Raw genomic sequence first — 14,263 nt, 5'->3', positions numbered from 1 at the left:
ATCTAGAAGCAAACCAATCACAATGATCACACTCTAGCTTGAGGCTAGAGACCTCAGAGAATAATTCTGATAAAATAGATGTAATTGTTCCTTTTTTTCTTTCTTTTCTCTCCCTCTTTCTTTTCCCTTTTCCTTTCTTTCATTCACCTCCCCCCTCTCTTTCTTTCCTTTTTTCTTTCTTTCATTGTTGTCAGTCCTAGGATTTGAAGTCAGATCCTGGGCACTGCTCAAGGTTAATCTGCTACCACTTGACCCACAATTCCACTTCTGGCTTTTTGGGGTAGCTAATTTGAGGTAAGAGCCTTACAGACTTTCCTACCTTGGATGGCTTCAGACCATGATTCTGAGATTTCCTCTTCCTGAGTAGCTAGGATTTATAGGCATGAGCCACAGCGCCCCCACTGATTTCTGCTATTTCTATGCCAGGGAAAACTACACAATGAGATTATCATCATTGATGGATGTTTTGGTAATAACAAAAGCTTGGTGGTAGCATGACAAGAGAAGGATTGTGTATGTTATTTTTTCTTCCAATATATGCTCCATAATTAGTATTTAATGAGCATGGTTGCTAGTATCTGCTTCAGTGATAAGGTTGAATTTGCCTAGCAAAATGTTCCTGCATCATGCTAACTATATACAAATTTTATTAAGCTTCCCTCATGTGGATTCCTTAGGTTTAATAATTGTATCTAATGTTGGAACGGGATGGAAATGATTTTCTCCCACTCCCCACAGAATGACAGTATGATTAATTGGCAAAGAGCCATACATAAAAACTGGTGCTTGGTTATGATTTCTATGAATGATTTCTGTCTTTACCTTCTATGAAGAAAAAACACATAGCATATCTTTCGATCAAAGACAAATAGTAATACATACCTTTTTTCAATCGACCCATACTTAAGAGACTCCAAGATTTTTGAAAAGGAAATTTTGTCTTTTTAATTTTTGCCAGAGAGGTTATTCACTTTGGTATCTACATCAATTTCAATAAATTCTGATGATACACACATCTATGTATGTATCTAGCTGCACTGCTTAGTAGCTTTTGACCAATAAGATGTCAGTATGCAGTGCACTAATATCAACTCCTGGATTGGCTCAACTCCCTCTGATGTCACAATTTCCCCATTAGGAAGTCATAGTTTTCTTGAAATCACATTACGCTACTAATAACTCTTGTTACCTTGTTTCACTGTAAGAAAGATAATCTACCAAAAATAAAAATGCTGGAAGGAGCAAGAAATCTTTGATCTGTGAAGACCTTTTCCCTTTTTGTGCTTCAGCAATCTACTGTCAACTACTGAAGCAAGAGCATCTTCACTTTCTTTGACAACTAATGTTGTTTTGTTTTTCATGTTTGATAGTTAATAGACAAATGCAGGAATGAACCCATTTGGACATACTCCTTCATCTCATAGGTCTCCTCTAGGTAGACTGTTGAGGCTTTGCATCTTTCTGCTACTTAGCCTTCCTAACTCTAAAGGAAAAGCAATATGGACAGCTCACCTGAATATAACATTTCAAGTGGGAAATCGGATTATATCGGAACTAGGAGAGAGTGGAGTGTTCGGGAATCATTCTCCTCTGGAAAGGGTGTCTGGTGCGGTGGTACTTCCTGAAGGATGGAATCAGAATGCTTGTAATCCATTGACGAATTTCAGCAGGCCTGAACAAGCAGACTCATGGCTGGCCCTCATTGAACGAGGAGGCTGTACTTTTACTCACAAAATCAATGTGGCTGCAGAGAAGGGAGCAAATGGGGTGATCATCTATAATTACCCAGGTACAGGCAACAAAGTATTTCCTATGTCTCATCAGGGAACAGAAAATATAGTTGCAGTGATGATAGGGAACCTCAAAGGCATGGAACTTTTACACTTGATCCAGAAGGGAGTCTATGTGACTATCATCATTGAAGTGGGAAGAATGCACATGCCATGGTTGAGCCACTACGTCATGTCTCTGTTCACCTTTCTGGCAGCCACGGTGGCATACCTTTTTTTGTATTGTGCCTGGAGACCCAGAGTTCCCAGTACTTCGACTAGGAGACGAAGACAGATAAAGGCTGATGTTAAGAGAGCTATTGGTCAACTTCAACTTCGAGTACTCAAGGAAGGAGATAAGGAGCTGGATCCAGATGAGGACAATTGTGTTGTCTGCTTTGACATGTATAAACCTCAAGATGTAGTACGTATTTTAACTTGCAAACATTTTTTCCATAAGGCATGCATTGACCCCTGGCTTTTGGTCCACAGGACATGTCCCATGTGCAAGTGTGACATTCTGAAATCTTGAGAACACTAGAGAATCTTCAGAAGATGTAGCCAGATCATTCTACAGTTTAAGATCAGATGAATTCTCTTCTTGCATCTTTAAGAAAATTTCCACTTCAACTTCTCTACCCAAATATTAAAGAGGGTGAGATTCGTGTTTTAAAAATAAAACTCCATATTGTGCCCAACTCTTTGAACTATTGTCTTTAAGAATTCTAGTGGTTAAACATTTTTGTCGCAGATACGCACATGAGTATAAGCTAAAACATTACCAGTCTTCATCTTCAAATTACCTGCACTATGACATTGACACAAAGGAGAGTTAACATTTTATGTTTCTTAAAAATATGAATTCCTATGCTCTTTTAATATTTTCATGTTTGTCTTAAAATCATTTATATCTGTTCAATAAATTTAATTAGATCCTCATTTAATTTGCCATAGCTAATTAATTTTATTAATAACCAGGAAATCTGGTTTCCACAGCTACTAACTGGGTGGGTAATACATTCCAAATAATTAGATAATAATACTTTTGTTTATGTAAGTGAAAGTTTTAAAGTTTATAGAACCATTTAGGAAAACATTGTAAAAATTCACTTTTGTTTGCTGGATCTCTTTGAATATGAGCATAATAAATTAGCTACGATAGCAGATATGCTTTCTAGAAGTGTCCCTAGTTGATGCCCTTTGTTTTTGTTTTGTTTTATTTTTCCTCTTTCAGTTGTAGTGACTGTCTCTGGTTGAGGTTGTGATAATAGGGAGCTATAACTTTGTTCCACTGCCTTCCCATACTCTTATTTCCTCTTGCTTCATTTTGCCCCTTCCTCTTTTCTAATTCAAAAACAAAAACAAAACTTATGTAACAGAAGAGCCAAAAGTTGAGTTGTTATGTTTCCATGATAATCTCTTTGAGGTTGCTATGTATAATCACTTTCATTCTGAATACCACACTTTTTTTAAGGGGTGGGGCTAGAAGTTATGTGGCAATAAAATCAGTGCAATGGCCTTAAAGAAAAAATCAGTCATCATAAGATTTTCCATCAACACTGTTCTTTTTTCCTCAAGGTTGCTACTCTGCCACTTGAGTTACACCTTCATCCTCCCTTTTTGTGTTCAGAACAGAGCTTCATTGGAGATGAGTATCAGGTCACAAAGATCTGATCCTCCTGAATAGCTAGGATCACAAACATGAGCCCCCAGCACCAGGTGATATTCTGTCTTCATGCTACTTTATGTTGGGCCCATAGAACACTGCTCTTTTCTGCCTTTTCTCATATAAGTATGGGCTCCTGATGTGGAGCAAGTAAAATGTTAGTATCATATATGTAGAATCCAGAAAGAATTTGTGTTCAAGACAGAAGCTTTGCCTTTCTCAGCTACTGAAAAAGAACCATCAGATACATACACGAGAAAGTAAGCAACAGTGGTTGTGGCTACCTGTCTTTTTATTTCACCCCCTAGTTTCAAAGTCATGTGTGCCTATTACCTGAGGATAACAAGAATGTAGGCAGAGCTGGCAGTGTATGGGGGGAGGGGGCAGTTCAGTCATCCACAAAAGTGTTTACTGTGTCTGGCCAATAATTCTATTAAATTTGTCTATTCCTAACTGTTCTGTTTGCTGCTGTCAGTGGTTTACTTTTAACTGTTGACCTTGCAGTTTTTAAAAAATAAATGACAAAAAAGGAATTTGCTGAGCTAGTACTGATCTATTTATTTCTCCATCTACCTTTCTTCATCTTCCTTCAGAGTATAGTTAGGTTGGTAACCGATGACAGGGTCTTCAGAGAAATGAACATCTCTTAAGTATTAGCCTTTGGGCCTTTTGTCTTCTGCTGTCAAAGTAAGTAGAAGTAAGTAAGATGAAAGTAGTTGTAGCAGAATACCCAAACAAGATAAAATCCCCTCAGCACAAGAAATTTTGAATTATAGTACAATGGTGTATTAAAAAAATCAGTGACACATTATGATATAAAACTAGGTTACCACCTTTACTTCTCATTTGTTCATGGTGCTAGTTTATAACTATTTACATTTTTATTTTTAAGGTTAACAAAGGTGTAGCAAAAAAAGGAGAAAGCAGGTTGATACAGAGTAGAAAAAAGCAACAGCCTTAGACAGGCTGGGTCTCCTCAGACATAGGATTGGGCCAAAGAGGTTATTATTCTTGAAACTTTTCATTTTGTTCAAATATATTTTCTTCACTGAGAAAAATATGAAATATAGAAATGTACTTATATATTTCTAGGTTTCCAAAGAGCATCTTAAGTTAATTTTTTGAGTAGTTTTTGATTTAGTATGCTACCTGTAGCCATTGTAGTAGCTCAGTGATTCAATGTGTCCTAACATAGAAACCACTCCTAATCCCGGAAACCTTGGAGCCAATAAATTTACAGCATGCTCTGAGCCCTGACCTAATTGGTTGGTTAGCCTTTTAGGTCATAATCACATCATGTAACAGTAAGCAGAACCTAATGTTACAGTAGTGAGGTTAGGAATTTTTTTTCAATCTAAAATTGTTCCTTTCTCTCTAATAAAACATCTGAAACTCAAGACATCTTTAAGAATTTCTTACAAAAGCATGCTGGAAGACAATGGATCTTGTTTTGGCCTGGAAGATTTATTTCCCTTTCTCCTTCTAAACTGATTGTCAGCAGATGTGGAAGCCATATCAATTTCAGGGGTTGGTTCTTAAGTCACTAGGCAGAGAGATGAATCTCCTTAAGACTGGCACTTGGCAAAACAAAGACAGTCCAGTGATCTGGCTTATGAAACTCAGTGTTCTTTGGCTTTTCAGTCAGAACTGTTGTAGGGCAAATGCAATTTGGACTGCTTACATGAACATATCACTTCATGTTGGGAACCGTATATTGTCAGAGTTGGGGGAGACTGGAGTCTTTGGGAAAAGTTCATCTTTGAAGAGAGTGACAGGCCTTCTACTGCCACCTGAGGGAAAAATTCAAACCTCATGTAATCCCCGAACCAGCTTCAGGAGACCAAAGAACGCAGAGACGTGGCTTGCACTTATCGAACGGGGAAGTTGTACCTTCACACAGAAAATTAAGGTGGCAACCCAGAAAGGAGCCAGTGGAGTGATCGTCTATAACTTTCCGGGAACTGGCAATCAGATTTTCCCCATGTTTCATAAGGCATTCGAAGACACTGTGGTGGTTATGATTGGTAACTTAAAAGGCATGGAAATTTTGCATTTAATTCAGGAAGGAGTTCGTGTGACAGTCACAGTAGAGGTAGGAAGAAAGCACATCATCTGGTTGAATCACTATTTTATCTCCTTTTTGATTGCCACGACTGCTATTTTAACGTATTTCATCTCTTACCATGTTCGAAGAATTTGGGTAGCAAGGATGCAGAACAGGAGGTGGCAACGACTAACCACCAATCTCAAGAGAGCTTTTAGCCAGCTTCAGCTTCGAGTATTAAAAGAAGGGGATGAAGAATTAAATCCTAATGGGGATAACTGTGTAGTCTGCTTTGAACCCTATAAGCCCAATGATACAATTCGAATTCTAACTTGTAAACATTTCTTCCACAAGAATTGTATTGACCCCTGGATCCTAGCCCATGGCACATGCCCCATGTGCAAATGTGATATTCTGAAAGCTTTGGGGATTCCAGGGGATGTTGAAAATGGAACCGAATCTCTGCAAGTTGTAATGACAAATGAATTGCTGGAAGCAATATCACCTAGGGAAGAGGAGACCAATAACGAACTTCCTCCTGCAAGATTAGATAAAGTGACCCAACTGGAAGAGCACACTACTTCTCCGAGTAATGACAGCCAGCCTGACTCAGTAGTGGGAACTGCTCATCCTTTACCTTGACATCTTGACCTTGGAGAAAGTGATTAAACCTGTCTGTCAAATCAGGTTCAAACAGACAAGTAGTTGAAGTGTTGTTTTTGTGTGTGTGTGTGTTTGTGTGTGTGCGTGCACGTGCATGTGTGCGCCCGCGTGCCCTTTTCTATTTTGATAACTTTTTACTTTATCAATCTTCAAAGAGACAAAAAGGCCTACTGAGATATTTTGATTTTAATTTTTGATTTATTGTCCAACTATGTTAATCTTATGTGTGTGCATATATTCATTTCTGTTAAAACCAAGGAAAGACTTTTTTGCTCTAAATATTTCTTGTGCTTATATTGAGCCACATTGTGGTATGAGAATTTTTAATGTAAGTTCCTGTGCCTTCTAATATACAAACCATCAATTTAGTTGGAAAAACTAAGTATAAAACATCATATTAATTTTTCAGTATATTCTCATGTCATTTTGTTGCAGATAATTTCATAGCATGAAAATTTTGTCATACAGAATTTATTACTGTTCAGTAATTCTATGTAAGTAGTATTAGTTTTTATTTGGTCTTCATCTTCCTAACTGAGGGCAAAGGTAAAAGTAAAATATCAGCATTTCTTAAGTAACAGCAACCATTCCAGCACTCAATATTACCTATGATAATTGTTATGTCATTGTAATATATTCGGGGTGGTATATTTATTTTCCATGTGTTTGATATCACCTAATTAATTTTCTTCCCATTAGGAGACATTTGAGATAGACAAAATTATTTTGGAAGTAAATAGTTCTATATGTAAATGATAATTAAAACCTCTTGGGATCATGTTAATTTTCTTCAGAATATTTCCAGGGACTTCTATAGTGTCTTGCACTCGAGTTTTTTTGTTTTTGGGTTTTTTTTTTCCAGTCCTGGGCTCAGGGCCTGAGCACTGTCCTTGGACTTTCTCAAGTCTAGAGCTCTACCACTTGAGCCTCAGCACCACTTCCGGCTTTTTTCTGTGTATTTAGTGCTGAGGAATCGAACCCGGGTCTTCGTGCATATGCTAGGCAGGCACTCTACCACTAGGCCAAACTCCCGGCCCCAAGGCCAAACTCCTGGGCCCGCACTCAGGTTTTTTAATGATGAATGAATATTGGAAAAAATTAAGGAAGAATACTTTTTACCATTTATTTTCTTTTAATATGATAAAATGGGCAGGTTTCTTCCAATTCTACAAAATAATGGAAAATTAATGTTGATATTTTTTTCCTAAACAACAGTGACAAAATACTAAATTAGAATTTGAATCCAGCATTCATATTATTTGTTACTATACCTTAGCATAACTTAAACGGCAGTTTAGCCATACATGGCCTTTTTATCTTTTTCATGCATTTTGTTGTTATAAAACTGATATGAAAGACCATGTCATGAGAAAGGATATCAATGTTTGTGAAGTTATGCACCTTCTATCTGATGAATATAATATAACCCTTCTATTAATCACAATAAAATTATTTAATAAAAAATTTTAAAACGGGTTATAGTTACATAAGTCAGATAGAGTATTTCTTTTTAAACAGTGTTACCCCTTCCCAAGCTCGCTCCTAGTTTTTCCCTCCTGTCCCCCATCCACAAGTTTTATAGTGCATTTTCAACATACTGTCTAGTAAGTACCACTGTGGTTTAGTCACCCTTTCTCCCACCATTTCTTTGTTCCCCCTTGCCCTCCAAAAGACAGATAATTGAATAAATGAGACCAAAGGAAAAATAAAATAAAAACAGCAGCAAAGAAAAGACCTCTTGCTTCCATTTCTGGAAATTTGATAAATGTTATTTCATATGATCAGATGCACATAGGTATTGCATCCATATTTTCTTCTCCTAAGTCTATCCTCCTTTAGTGTAGGACTGTCTAGAGATCTGTATAATTTACCCTTCCCAGTGTATTTCTTTAAACATCTACTGTCTTTACTTGTAGGCGCATTCTAACAATCACAAATGGTGGAAGCCATGCAACGATATATTTCTCTGCATCTGGCTTACTTCGCCTAATATAATTTTTCTAAGTCTTTCCATTTCTTTATGGGTGGTACATTAAGATTATTCTGATGGATGAATAGAATTCGAATTTGTATAAAGATCACATTTTCATGATCCATTTGTCCACTGTGGGTCTTTTGGGCTGATTCTATGCAGAATATGAGGAATTTTGAGCTCTGTCAAGCCAATCCTAGGCTTGGAATTGCTGGGAAATCTTAGAGGAAACTTTGCAAAGAACAATTTTATGGGCTAATAATACTAGAATTTGGAGATAGGCAGAAAGACTATTAGTTTCTTGCAACTATAGGAAAACTGTCAAGAAAACAGGGCAGTCATCTCTATACAAGAAGAATCAGGAAATAAAAAAAAACCTGGGCAGATGGCAGGTGGGAAATGCCGTGCCTGGTGTATAAAGACTTTCTTATACACAACTCTGGATAGATCTGATTATTGATCCTAACAACAAGTGTTTCTTTGAAAGAACTACACAACTCTAGGCTGCTGAACTCTTTCTCGGGAACAGAATTGGGGTATTGTTTGGAGTTTACTGTGGGACTCTAAAGCAATTCCAAAAGGGTACACTAAAGACAGAGACACTTAGGAACATAAAAGAGCAGCCTCCGGGAGAATCAGCCTCCAGCCAGGATTAGGTTTCACTCTTAAAACTGGCCACTGTCAGTGTCTGATGAGACTTACTCCCATGATGTCCACTCCCCTATGTCTACTCAAGACATATATTAGAGCTCTGTCACTGAACGTATTGGTCTGGCGATGGACTTTCCTGCAATGTGAACGTTACCTTGACTTTGAGCATCGGCACTAAAGAATAAAAACACCAATGTCTAGAAATGAATGTAAGTAGGGAAGTGGCTAGGTTGGCTGTCCCTGAATTTTTAGCGTCATTACCTCATAGTAAATTCATGTGGACTGCTTATTCTATGGTAAGACTTATTTGTTCTTCAATATTAGTGTCCTCTGCACACTTTCTGGCTTCTACTTTGCTTTCCTTTCCTTTCCTTTTTTTTTTTTTTGATCCCTCACTGATGTCATTTGTGCATCACTGTCAAGCTCAGGCTCAACTTATCCCCAGGTGTAAAAAATTAACAGGTGTTCATTTTTTCAAAAGAGACTTTGGTGAATGTGGTTATTTAGTACATAGTGTGCTTGTCTTGTCTTGAGAACCTTCAGAGAATGTTCCATACAAGGTGGTGATGAGAAGGTGAGTAAAGTCAGTGAACTTGGAAGCTGTCACTTCTGAGGCCCTCACATGTACCAGGCAGAAGAACTACTTGCACTTAAAACCCAGCTGTTTTAGTGCAGTAGCCTATAATCCTAGCTACTCAGGAGGCTGAGATCTGAGGATCAAGGTTCAAAGCCAACCAGGGCACAAAAAGACCTGAGACTCTTACCTCCAATTAACCTCTAGAAAACAGGGAGTCAGGAAGTGGAGCTTGGCTCAAGAGAGAGGGCAGTAGCCTTGAGCTGAAGAGCACAGGGACAACTCCCAGGCTAAGGGACAGCACTGTAGTCTCGAGCTGAAGAGCTCAGGGATAGTACCCAAACCCAGAGTTCAAGCCCCATGACGCACAAAAAAATGTACTTTATCAATCTGTTTACAACATCCCAAAGAAAAGGCTTAGAACTGCTTTTTGTACTGACACAAACAAAACAGTTGCATTTTTTGTTGTTGTTCTGTGGGTCTTGGGGCTTGAACTCAGCCTGGGTGCTGTCCCTGAGCTCTTTAGCTCAAGGCTACTGCCCTATCCCTGGAGCCACACCCCCATTTCTCATTTTCTAGTGATTAATTGGAGATAAAAGTCTCATGGACTTTTTAGTTCCAGGGCTGGCTTTGAACCACGATTCTCAGATCTCAGGCTCCTGAGTAGGATTGCAGGCATGATGATAAACTACTTTTACTCTGGCTTTAATCACCAGGAAATAAAAATAGTACTGCCATGTCAAACGTTAGGTTATTATTTATTGTGCTTGATTTTAACCAAATCTGTGAGTTATGCCAGTTTGAATTAGATTTAGTCATGCAAATATGTTTTGCCACAAGGACATTAGACTGTAATGTAAACTGCGTGTGTGTGTGTGTGTGTGTGTGTGTGTGTGTGTGAGAGAGAGAGAGAGAGAGAGAGAGAGAGAGAGAGAGAGAGAGAGAGAGAGGAGAGCGTGTATAAAACCAGCCTCAAAATAGGTTTCCCCTTATATTTCTCCTATGTTTGCATTCTCTGATGATAAACGTGATTCCCTTTCCACAGTTTAGTAGAGACTTGATACTTCATTAGTTACCGGGTTTGAATTGATTGTTAAACTTGTGCTATACTAATTCTGTCCTGATTTTTTTGCTGGTTAATTTTGAGATAGAGTTTTGCCCAGATCTTCCTCTGCAGGCTTCCAGACATTGCTGAGGATTCAGTCACACAAACTGTGTCTAGCTTCCCTCCATGGAAATGAAATCTCATGGACTTATCGGCTTAGACTGCCCTGAAACCACATTCTTCCCAACCTCAACCACCCAAATAGCTTGAAATGACAGGTCTGTGTCACTACAAACAGCTGTAAGTTGCAAAGGAGTCTAAATAACTTCTCCACATGGGCTTACTGCTTTTGAACTACAGTCTTCCTCTGCTTCTTCTCCCAAGTGGCTAGAATTGCAAAAATGAGCTCACAACACCTGACTAGGTTTGATGCTTTTATTTTTCTCAAAACTATTAAGCTAGTTTTTATACCATTTCTGAGATATATTAAGTGTAGTGTTCACTGAAATGAAAAACATTCTAGCAGACTTTGCTTGTTATTGAGTGATGTTATAGATGAAATTATTCAGTTGATGCAGTACTCCTGTAAGATACACCAATGACGGTGTATCTAAAAACCTATAAAATTGTAATTCTAATGAAATGTTGTGCTTGGAAGAATGTGAGCTCTTCAAATGAATTATGGAGCACAGGAATCTGACTTTTTTGATGGTGCTCAACCTCAGTGTTTATTTTAATTGATGTCTCCTTTTTCAGATAGAGTGAATTTTGAGACAATGGCAGAAATCTTGGAGGGAAGAAGTGTTGGCGGTGTGTGTGTGTGTGTGTGTGTGTGTGTGTGTGTGTGTGTCTGTGTCTGTGTCTGTGTCTGTGTGTGTATGGTATGCCTTCAGCTTGGTATTTAGAGATTTAGTTCTTTACTCTTCAGTTCTAGTAACCTTTGTTCTTATTAATAAAATATTAGAGCTATAGATTAGGACATGTAAAAGCACAAGAATATCATAAACTATTACCTGTCTTTCTAAAGAAAAGAAAAGCTTTTTATATTATGGTTTCACGGTGGGGCTATACTTAAACTTTAAAGAGAACAACTCCACAAATTGAGATAGTTTTCTCACAATCTGACCACCCAAACCTCCTTTTTCACAGACATACTACCAGCTGGTCTTCAGCACAGCTCCACAATGCTGTGTCTCTTGGATCATTTCAGATGCTGTCATATGAGCATCATTGTTGATGACCAAGGCCATTTGAATTTAAAAACTACAGCCTTGTAACCTTTATGTCCAATTCAGCAAAGTGAAATTGTTGCTACATATCATGTTTTGTCAGCTCTGGAAACTGGCCGCCTTAGAGCATCTTTGTCAGAGTTCCTTACTTGAGATAGTTAATGTCTCTTCACCATATTTCAGGCTCATTCTTGGCTCTTATTCCAAGCACTTTCTCTTCTCCCTCTTTTACCCATCCTTCTTTTCTAGCTTCTATGTAGAAACAATTGTAAGTCATCTCTACTTTATTCAACAAAACAGCATTTAATTTTTTTCTCTCCATCTTTCTCTTCAGTATAATTTATCTAACCTGAAGTCATGCCTGTTATCATGTTCCATAGCAGCATGTATTTCTCAAGTTTTGCTAACTGGTTATTATTTGATTGTAACTATTTTATGTGTAAAAAATACTATATTAATATTTTAAAGCTTCCTTCTATATTCACCAGATAGCAGTACTTCCTGGCTGCACATTAATCTCACCTGAATATTTTAAAATCAAAATACTTTGGCTGCACTGAACACTTCAGTCTGTACAGAGTTGTCCAGGGAATTCTAGTGCACAAAAGTTTGAGAAAACCATTGCAGAAGGCTCTAGCAAAAGCTTTTAGAGTAATCATGTCTGATGATTTCACACGGTTCCCTTTGGTATAGTTTGCACTATAGTGAAATTACTTATGTAGAAATAAAATATCAAAATAGAAAGGGTTAAATTTCTGAAGAGGAATTGATAAAGGTCCTGTGAGCCTGGAGACACATGGATTTCAGTTGGAAAAATAAGGAACACGTAAAGAACATTGGAAATGGAACTAGTTCTGGGTTGAGAAGATTATTCTCATGGAAGGAACAATGTGTCGAACAGTTTTGAAGAAGTTTCGCATATCCTAGGCAATTTTGACTAAGGAACTTGGAAAGGAAGATGAAGTCCAAGAGACTATTAGAATCAACAAAGAGGTGAAAATAGGGAGTTACTGTAGATGAAAAGAGATTACCTCCAAATAAATTCATTGATCATTTGTCAAATTTCTCTCTCTTCTCTCCTTGTCTCTCCTTTCTCTCTCCCTCTTTCTCTCCCTTCCTCCTTCCCTTTTTTTTCCTTCCCTTCCTCCCTCCCTCCTAATGGGTATGGGGCTTATTCGTAGGGTCTGGGTGCTGTCCCTGAGCTATTCAGCTCATGGCTAGCATTCTATCACTTTGAATCACAGCACCACTTCTGCTATTTGAGTGGTTAATTGGAGATGACAGTCTTGTGGAGACTTTTCTTCCCAGGCTGGCATCAACCTGTAATCCTCAGATCTCAGCCTCTTGAGTAGGTAGGATTAGAGGCATGAGCCATCAGTTCCTGGCTTGGCTTTCTACATCATTTCTTTTATAACCACAGTAACAATGATCTCAAAAGCTCCTGACTTTTTTATTCAGTATTCCAAAGCATTATTCTCATATATGAATGTTTTTTTCCTAAACCAAACAAAGCCATGAAATTACATTTTTTTTTCCCCTTGGGTGTGAGACTGAGACTAGAACTGGGTACTGTGATACTTTGGATCATTGGTTAGCACTCTACCAACTGAGCTACTCATTCAACCCTGAAGCCATGAAATTTCAAAGTATTAATATCTATTCTAGTATTATATAATATTTATCCCCCAGGGGGAAAACATTTTTAAAAAAACTCTACGTTTAAAAAAATAGTTTGAGTTGGGCACAGTGGCTCAGGAGGCGAGATTTGAGGATTGAAGTTCAAAGCCAGTCCCGGCACTACAAAGCCCATGAGACTCATCTCCAATTAATCACCAGAAAACTGGAAGTGATGCTGTGGCTCAAGGGGTAGGGTGGTAGCCTTGAGCTGAAGAGCTCAGTCTGCCCCTGACTTTTGTATCCATTTCTTTCAGCACATCATGGATATAAAAGAGGTAGAATAAGCTGAGTGCTGATGGCTCATGTCTTTTAACCTATCTACTCAGGAAATTGAGAATATGAGCATCATAGTCAAATCCAATCCTGGGCAGGAAAATCCATGAAACTCTTAGCTCCAGTTAACCACCCCAAAATCAGAAGTGGATCTGCGATCAAAGTAACAGAGAGATAGCTAGCTTTGAGCAAAAATGCTCAGGGAAAGTGCCCGGGTCCTGAGTTGAAGCCCCACAACCTGCAAAAAAAATAATAGGCAGAGTATAGACCAGAAGAACCCTGATTTGCTAGTAGGTTATGTAATGATGTCATTCAGCAAGACAGAAAATAGCGAGTAAAATAAGGTATAAAAATTCATATTTTTAGAAGGCCAAAATTGGAGAAAATTATAGAATTTTTAGGTGATGAATAAATAGCTGAGAATATAGTCATGTAGTAGCTAAATGAAGTAAAAATGTTTAGCAAAACAGTTGACATATGGTAAGTGCCAAATTATGATTTGCTAACATAATACAACCCACCCAGTTATTTTATGCTAGTGTTGACTTTATTGTTATGTAAAGTTTTATATTGCTGGCTTTGGCCCATCTACATTTGTTAGTATCTCAATTTGTAATGGTGTATGAGTTTTTGTCTTTCGGGATTACTTAACAACTTGGCAATTGTGAGGATGGTGTAGGGTGGTAGAGATGATAGTAAT

The 14,263-nt window shown here is 38.0% G+C and overlaps 3 protein-coding genes across 10 annotated transcripts in view; all 3 read left to right on the top strand.

The window, feature by feature from the left end:
* Cadps2 (calcium dependent secretion activator 2) overlaps nt 1–14,263 on the top strand; it is a 426,292-nt gene that overhangs the window by 132,441 nt on the left and 279,588 nt on the right. The window lies entirely within an intron of this gene.
* Rnf148 (ring finger protein 148) lies at nt 1,119–2,663 on the top strand. Its single transcript, XM_090333227.1, has one exon. The coding sequence runs from the start codon at nt 1,390–1,392 to the stop codon at nt 2,299–2,301; it is 912 nt and encodes a 303-aa protein (XP_090189353.1). The 5' UTR covers nt 1,119–1,389; the 3' UTR covers nt 2,302–2,663.
* Rnf133 (ring finger protein 133) lies at nt 3,510–6,180 on the top strand. The gene is made up of 2 exons (XM_090333218.1): nt 3,510–3,695; nt 4,834–6,180. Exon 2 carries the CDS (start codon nt 4,937–4,939, stop codon nt 6,119–6,121), a length of 1,185 nt encoding a protein of 394 aa, XP_090189344.1. The 5' UTR covers nt 3,510–3,695; nt 4,834–4,936; the 3' UTR covers nt 6,122–6,180.

This window comes from Megascapheus bottae, chromosome 5 (assembly GCF_031878675.1).
Source record: "Megascapheus bottae isolate mThoBot1 chromosome 5, mThoBot2.hap1, whole genome shotgun sequence".
In the NCBI taxonomy this organism is placed as follows: Eukaryota; Metazoa; Chordata; class Mammalia; order Rodentia; family Geomyidae; genus Megascapheus; species Megascapheus bottae.
The sequence above is the reverse complement of the archived record's forward strand: the minus strand, read 5'-3'. Positions and strand labels throughout refer to the sequence as shown.